This window comes from Phaseolus vulgaris, chromosome 5 (genome assembly GCF_000499845.2).
Source record: "Phaseolus vulgaris cultivar G19833 chromosome 5, P. vulgaris v2.0, whole genome shotgun sequence".
In the NCBI taxonomy this organism is placed as follows: domain Eukaryota; kingdom Viridiplantae; phylum Streptophyta; class Magnoliopsida; order Fabales; family Fabaceae; genus Phaseolus; species Phaseolus vulgaris.
The window spans coordinates 32,218,233-32,231,759 of record NC_023755.2 but is presented as its reverse complement, the minus strand read 5'-3'; the positions used below and the strand labels follow the sequence as shown (position 1 = coordinate 32,231,759).

Genomic DNA, 13,527 nt, shown 5'->3' with positions numbered 1-13,527 from the left:
AAAATATATTAAGTGTGCTAATATATTAACCAAGTTGTATATATTCATTTATTGCGTAAATGTAATAATTTATCGACTCATTAATCGAAAATAAACGCCGTTCAATTTCTTAATGAGACAGATACTTAAAAATGTTTAATTATTTACTTAGTACTTATAATTATAAAAAATATTTTAGTTTCTACTATTCAGAATATTATTTTAATCATTATAAATATTATTTTAGAAAATTAGTCTGTCATAATCTTACAGGAAGTAAAAATGATAAAAAAATATGCAAAATATATTAATAGAAACTAAAATGTAATGGCAGTTTTAAGTAGACGAATTTTCTAATAAGAAATTAAGTAACAAATTTTTGGAATAAGTTTAATAGCTTTTTTATTATGATCATTTTCGATTTCATTTTATTTAAACTTTCTTAGTTTAAATATATTTTTAAAATATTACAAGTTTTTAATCAAATTGATGATAAATATGTTAGAATAATGACAAGTGACAAGTTATCATGAATTTTGAGCAAAAGGATTACTTTAATCAGTCTTTTTATACAGTTATGACACTAACAACATTAGTAGGACAATTCGAAAAAAATAAATAATTGTAATCGGTATAAAAAATTATTAAACCTTTACAATAAGAAATTAAAAAGAAAGAAAGAGTGATACTATTTTCACGCCTTTTATATGTATAGAACCAGGACATCTTTAATTTTATATTTTTTTAATTATATTTTTAATAATTTTATTAAGTGTAATATTTTATTACGGAAAAGAAGATTTTATTTAAAATAATCATGGTAGTAAAAATACATTTTCCTTTTCCTTTTGGTTTTTGGAAAAAAATAGTAACTAAGAAACTAACCCGTATTTTGTCGTTTTGGCGCTAACCGTGACAGTAGCAGCTAAGTGTTGTAGATCCTCATTCTTCTTCACCATCACATGCCTAACACTCGTCACCACCGCCATCACGTCGTCCACCCCTACAACATCCTCCCCCTCCACAACCCTACCATCGACCACCCTTCCCTCCGCTTCCCGGAGGTCCGGGCCGCCGCCGCCGCCCTTAGCTCTGTCGGCGACCTGCGCCTCCCCCCGCAATGGCACCCTGATATGGACCTCCTGGACTGGCTTGGCCTCTTGTTTGGCTTCCAAAACGACAACGTCCGCAACCAGCGCGAGCACCTCCTACTCCACCTCGCCAATGCCCAGATGCGCCTCTCCCCTCCCCAAGAAACCCTCGACGCTGCCCTCCTCCGCTCCTTCCGTTCCAAACTCCTCCGCAACTACACCTCCTGGTGCTCCTACCTCGCCGCAAAACCCGCCGTCAACCTCTCTTACCGCCCCGCCAATAGCTCCCCCTCTGACCAGCGCCGCGAACTCCTTTACGTCTCCCTCTACCTCCTCATCTGGGGCGAGGCGGCCAACCTCCGCTTCCTCCCCGAATGCCTCTCCTACATCTTTCACCACATGGCCAAGGACCTCAACAAATTCCTGCAACACCATGATTACGATAACAGCCTCCATCAATCCTCACTTCATCAGCCAAGCTTCCTCGACCGCGTGGTGCAACCGATTTACCGAATCCTACTCTCCGAGGTTGAGAGTAGTAGGAATGGAACCGTGCCTCACTGCGAGTGGAGAAACTACGATGACATGAACGAGTTTTTCTGGGACAAACGTTGCTTTAAGAAGCTCAAGTGGCCTATTGATATTGGGAGTGGTTTCTTCGACAAGCGCGTTGGGAAGATTGGGTTTGTTGAACGACGGTCGTTTTGGAACTTGTTTAGGAGTTTCCATAGGCTTTGGGTTATGTTGTTTCTGTTCCTTCAGGCTGCTCTTATTGTTGCATGGGAGGATAAAACCTATCCTTGGCATGCCCTGAAGGATCGTGACTTGCAGGTTCGGGTTTTAACCATCTTCTTCACGTGGAGTGCTCTCAGATTTTTTCAGTCTTTGCTTGATATAGTGATGCAATGGAGGTTGGGTCCGAAACATCGATACTTTCCTTTGTTTCATTTCATGCATTCATATATGTATCTATCCCACGTACCTTACATGAATTATAACGTATCTGTGGTCATAGCAGGTTGGTTTCCGTGGAGACAATTGGACTTGGACTGAAGATGATCCTAAAAGCCGTGGTTGCGGCAGCATGGTTCGTTGTGTTTTTTATTTTTTATCGGAAAATATGGGAACAGAGACGCAGTGATGGAAATTGGTCTGTTGAAGCAAACAAGCAGCTGGTGAATTTTCTAGAGATTGTTTTTATTTTCATGATTCCGGAGCTTTTGGCTTTGGTATTTCTTATTCTTCCTTGGGTCAGGAATTTTATTGAGAATAAGGATTGGTGCCTGTTTTACGTGTTGTCGTGGTGGTTTCAAGGCAGGACATTCGTTGGTCGTGGATTGAGTGAAGGTCTTATGGACAACATTAGGTACACCTTGTTCTGGGCTGTGGTTCTGGCCTCAAAGTTTTGTTTCAGCTACTTTTTGCAGATTAGGCCAATGGTTCCTCCATCGAAGATGATATTGGACCTTAAGGATGTCAATTACCAGTGGCATGAGCTTTTTCAAAACGGTAATTGGTTTCCTCTCGGGTTACTGTGGCTTCCCGTTATTTTGATTTATCTGATGGATATTCAAATATGGTATTCAATATATTCATCTTTGGTTGGGGTGAGTGTGGGGTTGTTTGCACACTTGGGTGAGATTCGGAGCATGCAACAGCTGAAGTTGAGGTTTCAGTTTTTCGCTAGTGCAGTTTTGTTTAATCTAATGCCAGAGGAGCAGTTGTTGAATGCTAGGAGAACATTGAGTGGCAAAATTAAGGATGCGATTCACAGGATGAAGCTAAGATACGGGTTTGGTCAACCTTATATGAAGCTTGAGTCTAACCAGAGTGAGGCTAATAAGTTTGCATTGATATGGAATGAGGTAATTATGTGTTTTAGGGAGGAGGATATCATATCTGACGAAGAGGTTGAGCTTCTGGAGCTGCCAAAAAACTCTTGGAACGTAAGGGTTATTCGTTGGCCATGTTTTCTTCTTTGCAATGAGTTGCTACTGGCGCTCAGCCAGGCTAAAGAGTTAGTTGATGTTTCTGATAAGAGGCTTTGGAGGAAGATGTGCAAGCATGAGTTTAGGCGATGTGCTGTCATTGAAACCTATGATTGCATCAAGCACTTGCTTCTTCAGATTATCAAACCTAACAGTGAAGAGCATTCTATTGTTATGGTTCTGTTTCAAGAAATTGACCATTCTCTCGAGATCGGGAAATTTACTCAAGTTTTCAAAACCACTGCACTTCCCCAACTCCATAACAAGTTGATAAAATTTGTGGAGTTATTGAACAAGAAACAAATAGATTCTAGCAAAATAGTTAACACCCTTCAGGCCCTTTATGAGATAGTTGTCAGAGATTTTTTCAAGGAGAAAAGGAATATTGAACGACTTAGGGAGGACGGTTTGGCTCCACAAAATCCAGATTCTTCTGAAGTTCTACTTTTCGAGAATGCCATTCAGTTGCCTGAGACTATCAATGAGAATTTCTACAGACAGATTCGACGCTTGCTTACTATTCTTACATCTAGAGATTCAATGCAAAACGTCCCAGTTAATCTTGAAGCAAGACGGAGGATTACTTTCTTTACTAATTCGCTTTTTATGAAGATGCCCCATGCCCCCCAAGTTGAGAAAATGATGGCTTTCAGTGTTTTAACGCCTTACTATAGTGAAGAAGTAGTTTACAGTAAAGAACAGCTAAGAGTTGGGAACGAAGATGGGATATCAACTCTGTACTATTTGCAGACTATATATGATGATGAGTGGAAGAATTTTATGGAGAGGATGAGGAGGGAGGGGATGAAGAATGAAAGTGATATATGGACTCATAAACTTGGAGATTTGAGGTCTTGGGCATCCTATAGAGGTCAGACACTATCAAGGACTGTTAGAGGAATGATGTATTACTATAAGAGCCTCAAGCTTTTGGCATTTCTAGATTCTGCATCTGAAGTAGAGATTCGAGAAGGGACACGTGAACTTGTTTCACTGAATCAAGACAACTCAGATGGATTTAGCTCCAATAAGTCACCACCTTCCCCTATGAGTTTAAGTACAGAAAACAGTTCAGCAAGGTTGTTATTCAAAGGCCATGACTATGGGACTGCATCAATGAAATTCACATATGTGATTTCTTGCCAGATATATGGAGCTCAGAAGGAAAGAAAGGACCCACGTGCAGAAGAAATTTTGTATCTGATGAAAAACAATGAAGCCCTTCGAGTTGCTTATGTTGACGAGGTTCCCTTTGGGAGTGGAGAGAAGGAGTATTATTCCGTTCTTGCTAAGTATGACCAACAATTGGAAAGGGAGGTAGAAATTTACCGTGTGAAGCTGCCAGGTCCCATAAAACTCGGAGAAGGAAAGCCAGAGAATCAAAACCACGCCATAATCTTCACTCGCGGGGATGCAGTTCAGACCATTGATATGAACCAGGATAACTACTTCGAGGAGGCACTTAAAATGCGAAATCTCTTGGAAGAATACAGGTACTACTATGGTATCAGGAAACCCACTATTTTGGGAATGAGAGAACACATTTTTACTGCTTTTGTTTCCTCTCTTGCATGGTTCATGTCAGCTCAAGAAATGAGTTTTGTCACCTTGGGACAAAGGGTTTTGGCAAACCCTCTGAAAGTTCGAATGCATTATGGCCACCCTGATGTGTTTGACAGGTTTTGGTTCATAACTAGAGGTGGTATAAGCAAAGCCTCAAGAGTGATCAACATAAGCGAGGACATTTTTGCAGGCTTTAACTGTACACTTCGTGGGGGTAATGTCACACATCATGAATACATTCAGGTAGGAAAGGGAAGGGATGTTGGTTTGAACCAAGTATCAATGTTTGAAGCAAAGGTTGCAAGTGGAAATGGGGAACAAGTCCTAAGCAGAGATGTCTATAGGTTGGGTCATAAACTAGATTTCTTTAGGATGTTGTCATTCTTCTACACTACAGTTGGGTTCTTTTTCAACACAATGATGGTGGTTCTTACCGTATATGCATTTTTGTGGGGAAGGTTAATGCTTGCTCTCAGTGGTATTGAAGCTGCTATGGTAAACCACAAAAATAAAGCACTTGGTATAATTGTGAGTCAACAGTTCATAGTACAGATTGGAATTTTCACTGCCCTTCCAATGATTGTGGAGAATTCTCTTGAACAAGGGTTCCTTCAAGCTGTATGGGATTTCTTGACCATGCAGCTCCAACTTTCATCAGTTTTCTACACATTCTCTATGGGCACACGCAGCCATTTCTTTGGAAGAACCATCCTTCATGGTGGGGCAAAATACCGAGCCACGGGTCGTGGTTTTGTTGTAGAGCACAAGAGTTTTGCCGAAAACTATAGACTCTATGCTCGCAGCCATTTTGTGAAAGCAATTGAACTGGGGCTAATACTAATAGTTTATGCAACACAAAGCACTGTAGCAACTGACACATTTGTTTACATAGTCATGACCTGCTCTAGTTGGTTCTTAGTTGCATCATGGATTTTGACACCATTTATGTTCAATCCTTCTGGCTTTGACTGGCTGAAAACTGTGCATGATTTTCACGACTTTATGAACTGGATTTGGAACCGCCAAAGGGTGTTTGCTAAAGCTGAACAGAGCTGGGAAAGGTGGTGGTACGAAGAACATGATCATCTAAAGCTAACTGGAATTTGGGGAAAGCTTTTGGAGATAATTTTAGACCTTCGGTTCTTCATATTCCAATATGGTATTGTCTACCGGCTTGGCATAGCTGCCGGAAGTACCAGCATTGCTGTTTACTTTCTATCTTGGATTTATGTATTTGTTGTGTTTGGGATTTATGTGGTGGTAGCTTATGCCCGGAATGAATATGAAGCAACACAGCACATGTATTTTCGGTTGGTCCAGACCCTGGTAATAGTTATTGCCATACTTGTGATAGTTGCATTGCTGGAATTCACTAAATTCAAATTCATGGACATTTTTACTAGCTTGGTGGCATTCATTCCCACAGGATGGGGCATGATATTGATTGCTCAAGTATTCAGGCCATTTTTGCAGTGCACCATTGTTTGGAATGTTGTTGTTTCCTTGGCTCGTTTATATGATATATTATTTGGGATCATTGTTCTCACCCCTGTGGCTCTGCTATCATGGTTACCTGGGTTTCAGCCCATGCAAACTAGGATTCTCTTCAACGAGGCATTTGGCAGGGGCCTTTGCATATTCCAGATTGTTACTGGAAAAAAGTCCTCAGCTAAATCTCATTAGAGCCACTTTTTTTGTTCATGTATGTTTTTTAAATTCATCTCTTCTCCATTCTCATTCTAAAGAGTAAAAAAGGTGCAATTTGAAATAATATCTATAATTTATTCTTGTCTCTTTCTTTGCATTACATTATAGCACTTTGAGGTGTTGTTCTGTGATTTTATTTGGCTATTATCCATAAGAACAATTTACTTCATTTAAAACTAAATACAACTTGAATTTTAAGCTTTTCAAATACACGGTTAAGTATTTTATAAATAATTATTTAATTAGTGTTAAAACCATTATTATTATATTTTAAAAAACATGAATATAAAGTAATATTTAATTTAAATTAAATATAAAGATAGTAATATAATTATGACTGTACTATTATAATTATTTTTGTTGTCTGGTTTTAGTAAGTATAAATATAGTAAAATATAATCAAACTATAAAAGCACTTTTAAGAGACACATTCATGCATGTTTATTAGTTGTTAATTAAATCTAAATACATAATAATATATTTAAATAAAATAAGTTATTTTATTCTATTAGGATTGGTTCTAGATTTTTAATCAAAAATCTAAATTGAATATGTTCAATTTAGGAAAAAAGTAGATAAAAAAAACGTAAAAAAATAATTTTTATAGATTTCAATTTTTTGAATTTTTTATTTTAAATTTTATCGATTCAATTTTGAATACTCCTAATACCAATACATGACTGTTGTTTTTTTTCTGAATTATAAATATCCATTATATTATGAGAAAATAATTTAATTAAAATTTACTTTCTATTTTACTCTTTCTTCTTTCATATCTTTTGTGTGAATTAGTTTCGTAAATTTAATTTAGTCAATATAGCGAGTAATTATTTTATGTCTCTAAAATTGGTTTATTTTTTAATGATTTTTTTGTAGTGATCTAGGAAGAATAAAGTGTATTGGAATTGTTTTAATGTAATAAACCAACATTTTGCACGAGTTTTAATAAAAATTTATAAAATAGTTTTTAAATTGGTATCTAACCATTAGCTATCAAGATTTTGGCTACCTACTACTTTATATCCTAAATTAGTCTTTTTTAGTCTTTTAAAGATTAATTTAAAATATAAAATATTAGTAGCTAATTTAGATATTAATTTAGAAATCATTTAATAATTTTTTATTAATAATAGAAACCACTTTAGATACAAATAATTATTCAGTCTTTAAAATAGTATCTAATTTAGTTAATATAGTGACTAATTATGTTTTCTCTCTAAATTTGATTTCTATTTAATGATTTTCTTATAATAAATTTTGTAGAGAATAAATTTGATATAAATATAATCATATTAATGTAATATCATACACAATATTAATGTTTTGAAATGTAAATAAAAACTATTTATTTAAACTTTTTGTTATGAATACGTAATAGTTAAAAAAAATAGAAAATTTTCAATTATTACCTATGATTAAGACGTGTGCAACCAACAACTTACACAACACAATATCTCTTTTCTATATATGTTCCTCTTACTTTAGAAAATACAATTATTTAGACAATTTAACAAAACACTAGTTGCACTAATACCAATTATATATACAACTTAGTATATGTGTTTTAGATTTGTTTCTCTTATTTTAGAAAAGATAGTTATTTGACATACAAAACACTAATTGCATTAAAATGATTCAACTTAATTAGGTGCTAAATACCATTTATATATATATATATATTATTTTTTATTTTTTTTCTATGCATTCAAATATACGAAAGCACATTCTTCCAAAGACTTTGACAAGGAGTAAGGCTTTGACAAAGAGCTCAAAGCTTTTACTTAAAGATCTTTCATTTCAAGGTTCTTGTTTCACATATAATTATTTTATGCAAATGCGATTTTATTAGATTTTGAATCTTTTAGAAGAAAAAAAATGGCTTATTTATATCTTTAGATTTTTCAAGTTTATTGATGATGACATTATATACAAATAGTTATAACACAATTTTTTACTTCATAATTATTGTTAATGTTGAATGATTAGTTGGATGTCATGTTATCACTAAATGATGATACAATGACCATTCAAAACATGTTTACGAAATGTCATGATTATTTTTATTTTCGTCGCATTCACTAATTTTACACTACTTCCATATATGATAGGAGCTACTTGAAATGTCAAAGAGAAATGATAATAAAGGAAAGATAATCGTCATTGGTATCTCAACCATATTCTTGGTGGCTATAATTGGGGTTGTCATATTTGGTATCAACCTTATTAATAATGGTTCAAATGGTGATAAAGAGAATTTTAATAACTAAAAGAACCATGTTGCCTCCACTATAAAAGTCGTCCAAAACCTTTGTCATCCCACAAATTATAAGAAAGAGTGAGGAAAGCCTCATAGCAAGGGCTGCAAACACCACAAATCTAAAAGAACTTATAAAAATTGCCTTCAATATCACCATTACAAAAATTGGTGATAAACTCAAAGAAGTTAATCTCTTGCATGATGTTGAGAAAGATCCTAGAGCCAAGATGGCACTTGACACATGCAAACAACTCATGGATTTTTCAATTGGGAGTTAACAAGGTCACTTGATGGAATAAACGAGTTTGAACTTATAAATCTTGAGAAAATTCTCATGAATGTAAAAGTTTGGCTCAATGGAGCAATTACTTACCAAGACACTTGCTTGGATGGGTTTGAGAACACCACTAGTGAAGCTGGTAAAAAGTTGAAGGATTTATTAATGATAGGCATGCATAAGAGTAGTAATGCTCTTGCCATTGTAATTGAATTGACTGATTCTATTACAAATTGGAATGCCACAAAGTTACTCGGACGTCGCCTCCTTCAAGGTTCTAAGTCACCTTCATGGGTTGATCAGTCTTGGTGGTGGAGAGATATACTGAAGGTGTGTAGAGAAGGAGGAGGAGAAGGATGGTTTTAAGAACAAGTTGGATGGAAAATAGGGAGCGGGGGCAAAGTTAGGTTTTGGGAGGACGTGTGGGTAGGCAATCTGAATTTGAAAACATTGTTTCCTAGATTGTTTTCTCTATCGTTGAACCAAGGTCAGAAGGTGGAAGAGGTTGGAGTGTGGGTTGATTTAGAGTGGAGATGGACCCTAACCTGGAGGAGAAACAAATTTGAGTGGGAATCGATATTGGAATCTGAGCTTGATAACCACATTTCCAGGGTCAATTTTAGGAAGGATGAGGATGACACCCAGGTATGGAGAAGTGATGAATCTAGTTGTTTCTCTGTAAAGTCAGCATATGAGTGCCTAGCTAAGCATGAAAGGAGCCCTCAAAAATAGGCGTTTATTAACCTCTGGAAGGCGAAGACTTTCCCTAATGTGTTGTTCACGGCTTGGAGAGCGTTGCTGGGCAGACTTCCAACAAGGTTGTGCTTGAGTAGGAGGGGGATAGTGATGAATTCCACAGCGTGTGCTCTATGTTTGGCTGAGGAGGAGTCTTGTCAACATCTCTTCATGGAATGTAAACACGCACAAGGAGTGTGGAATAGGTGCTTTAGATGGATCGGTATTTTGTTTGTCCAACATAATGATATCGCGACCCATTTTGCAGGTTTCTCTCTGACTACCTGCAGCCAAAAACAAAATATGGTCTGGAGAGGGATGTGGACAACTATAGTACGGAGTCTGTGGGACCATAGAAATAATGTGGTGTTCAATGGAGGTGTAGTGGACGAAGAAGAGGTGTTCCATGAGGCTCAACTTAAATCGTGGTTGTGGTTAAAACACAAAGGAAATAATTTTTCTTACTCTTTTTCTGATTAGTTGTTGAACCCTTGGACTTGCATAAGTAGTTATAAGTAACTTTATGCAGGTTATTTTTTGGAAGATGATGCAAGAGGGAGTCCCGGAGGGTTTTCATTGTAATGGAGCAGGGACGAAGGCTGGATTAATGACAGGTTTATTAACTTTTGTGGTTTTAGATAGGCATAGCAGGGAAGAGAGGTCAGGGAGCTCCACAACTTTCCCACGCTAAGGGTACTCTGTAGTTTGACCGTGTTTTGGGTTGCTATGGAGTCTTGTGGTTTAGTCCTGGGATGGCATGGTTCCTAAGGTGAGAGGCATTGTGCTTGGTTGAGAGCAAGCACGGGACATATAGAAGCAGGTTTCGATGGGGCACCCTATGCTGGTGTGGGGTGACATTGGCGCGATAGGAATAACAGTATGGCTGAAGATGTTGTGCAGGTGCTGGCTGGAGATGGGGTGGTGATGCTGAAGTCATGTGCAAAGGTCTTCAAGTTGCCATGATGCCTCAATGACGCTCAATCATTGTTGTAGCTGTCTTGAGTAGTAGTGGAACATGTGTGCAGATTGGAGGCATAAATATGAAGGCGCCACGGTGTTAAGGTGAAACGAATTCTTATTTGTATGCTGGAGGAGTTTTTTGCTGTCCCTTAAAGTGTTGAAGAGAAGAATGCAGCGCAAGGCTGCCGTTTTCTGGTCCTTCTTCGTCTGGTTGGTGGCACTGTAACGCATGATGCACTTTTGGTGTGTTTTTTGCTATGGTTAAGCTAGTGGGCTGTTGGGTTTTGGTGCCCAATAGTTGCTACGGTGGGCTACTTGTTCTTTGGGTGTGATTAGGTAGGCTAAGCAACTTTATGCTTGCTCCTTCTTCGTCCTTTGGAGAAGTATTTTTATGGTAGTTGTATACGGGTTGGGGTACCCTTGAAGTATCCCATTAAATTTAATTCATTTTATTGCTGATCAAAAAAAAAAATCATGGACAACTCAATGGAAATGCAAGTCTATTTAATCACAAGCCTAATGTGACGGTAGCAAAAGATGGTAAGGGAGATTTCAAAAGCATCAATGAAGCACTAAAGCGAGTTCATGAGAAAAAAAAAAGTCATTTGTGATCTACATCAAGGAGGGCATCTACTAAGAATATGTTGAAGTTACAAAGGAGATGACTCATGTGGTTTTCATTGGTGATGGTGGTAAAAAAACACGAATAACAAGCAACAAAAACTATATTGATGGAATCAACACTTATAGAACTGCGACTGTTGGTATGTCAACTTTCATGTTTACTCGTTTATGAAAATAAGATTAAAAAATTTATTTTTGACAGAATTCTCCATAAAGTTTTTTGAGTTCATATAAAGGTCATAGGCTACTTTTTCATAAACTTAAATTTACTTTTTCAATAGCCTTTTTCCTTCTTAACACTTTAAGGCCATATACTATTTACTATCAAACTTTTTTTTATTGGTTCGAAATAAACTAATTAATAAATGACATATCGTAAAATTCAGTGAAAAAATATTTTATAAGTAAAAATATAAAATAATTTGTAAAATTTAAGGAACTTTTGATGTTTGAATAAACTAATTGATTACATATCCATGTAGCTATTCAAGGAAATTACTTTGTGGCCATCAACATAGGATTTGAGAATTTTGTTGGACCTGAAAAGCATCAAGCAGTGGCATTGAGAGTCCAAGCAGACAAGTCTATCTTCTATAATTGCTCAATGGATGGATATCAAGACACACTTTATGTACACATAATGCGTCAATTCTACAAGATTGCTCCATTTCAGGTACCATCGACTTTGTGTTCGGAAATGCACTTGCTGTTTTCCAAAATTGCACTTTTGTGATCCGAAAGCCATTGAAAAATCAACAATGCATTGTGACAGCACAAGGTAGAAAAGAGAAATAACAACCATCTGGAATAGTAATCCAGGGGGGGTCCATTGTGTCTGACCCTGAGTTTTATTTAGTAAGATTTGATAATAAAGCTTACATAGCTCGTCCATGGAAGAATGACTCCAGGATCATTATCATGGACACTTACATTGATGACTTGATTCATACTAATGGGTATTTTCCATGGTATGGATTAGAAGGCCCTTCTGGTATGGATACTTGCTTTTATGCAGAGTATCACAATAGTGGCATCGGTTCAAACAAATCCAAGTGTGTGAATTGGTCTGGGATTTGGAATCTCAATTCAAAAGATGCACATTGGTTCTCTCCTTCCAAGTTCTTTCATGGAACTGATTGGATTCAGGTTACTAGGATTCCTTGCTTCCTTAGCATCCCCACACACCATAAACACAAGAAGACGATACTTAACTGGTGATAAAAGAGAATAAATTCAAAAGAAAATCCTTAATTAATATATCATGTTTGGGATGGGGGAAATTTTGGTTGCACCCATGTACAAGGTTGGATTCCTTTCTCCACTTTTTTCTTGTCCTTATTATGTAAGCATGTCTTCTGCCAAATTCACACATGACTAGTTTTATAAATATTGTTTTTTTCTTGCTATATTTAATCATTCATTGAGTTTAATCTTCATTCATTTTTTCTTTTATTAATCAAACATAAGTCACTTGTGAAATGACTTTAACTAACATCAATACTGCCAAATTTAATTTAATTAAATAATCTTAAATCACCACTTCAATCACATGACAAAAAAGATCAAAAGTTCTCCACTTATACAACAACTCAGTTTTATTTGAACCACTTAGAGGTTGGTAGCTATTGGCCTTGTAGATATGTTTTGATCATTGGTGCATTCCGTGATTTTCAGTACTCAAAAAATTTGGACACACTAAAAATTCGTAGATTTCTTCTTATTTATCTGTTCTCATGGTTTGTGAGAATATATTCACCATCCTTTTCTTTATCTTTCCCCTCAAAATATTATAGGCATCAAGACCGTTTGCGTACAAAATTGTTTACAAGATAATAAAGTAAGAGATATCGTTTGTGATGGAAAATTAGAAAATTAGTAAATCGTTTGCATACAATCACGTAAGAGATAGAAAGAGATAGAAAAAGATAGAAAATTAGTTTGTAGATCAAAATATTTCCTTTTTATTAGATCATTGCATCAATCATTACTTGTTCTGCATAATTTTAGTACAGTTGGCTTTCATGTTTGGGTGAACATTGTTACAACAATTTACTTGTTGATTTGATATTTAACTTCGAATGCTTTGTTTTGTGTCAATTAGTTTTGATAGATTGTTTCTTATTTCCAACCATTTTCAAATGTATATATTGATGTCACTTAATTGGTGCGTGTGCTTTCGATTAATGAAGATAAGGATGCCACTGAGCTGGTTGCAAAATTACGGGCCTACCACCATTCAATGCAAAGTTAAAGCTGATAAGAAAATCAGAAACAACTTGGAGGTTGGACTAATTGAGCTTGCAATGAGAAAATTCAAAATTATTCATGTATGTATTTAATTACATA

At 36.1% G+C, this 13,527-nt stretch overlaps 1 protein-coding gene, 1 non-coding gene and 1 pseudogene across 2 annotated transcripts; all 3 read left to right on the top strand.

Moving 5' to 3' along the window:
- Positions 1-941: 941 nt before the first annotated feature.
- On the top strand, positions 942-6,304 carry LOC137834332 (callose synthase 12-like). The gene is made up of 2 exons (XM_068642390.1): positions 942-1,981; positions 2,089-6,304. Exons 1-2 carry the CDS (start codon positions 942-944, stop codon positions 6,302-6,304), a joined length of 5,256 nt encoding a protein of 1,751 aa, XP_068498491.1.
- Positions 3,948-4,028, top strand: LOC137836291 (small nucleolar RNA J33). The gene has a single exon (XR_011085242.1). It is a non-coding gene; the product is annotated as a small nucleolar RNA J33 (small nucleolar RNA).
- Positions 6,305-8,448: 2,144 nt separating the features above from the next.
- On the top strand, positions 8,449-12,399 carry LOC137834491 (probable pectinesterase/pectinesterase inhibitor 21; annotated as a pseudogene).
- Positions 12,400-13,527: the final 1,128 nt, after the last annotated feature.

Bases quoted from the DNA above. Each gene is read 5' to 3' on its own strand.
- LOC137834332 (XM_068642390.1), top strand. From the start codon at position 942: ATGCCTAACACTCGTCACCACCGCCATCACGTCGTCCACCCCTACAAC. The intron at 1,982-2,088 runs GTTGGGTCCGAA...TGGTCATAGCAG, and splicing joins GATATAGTGATGCAATGGAG to GTTGGTTTCCGTGGAGACAA.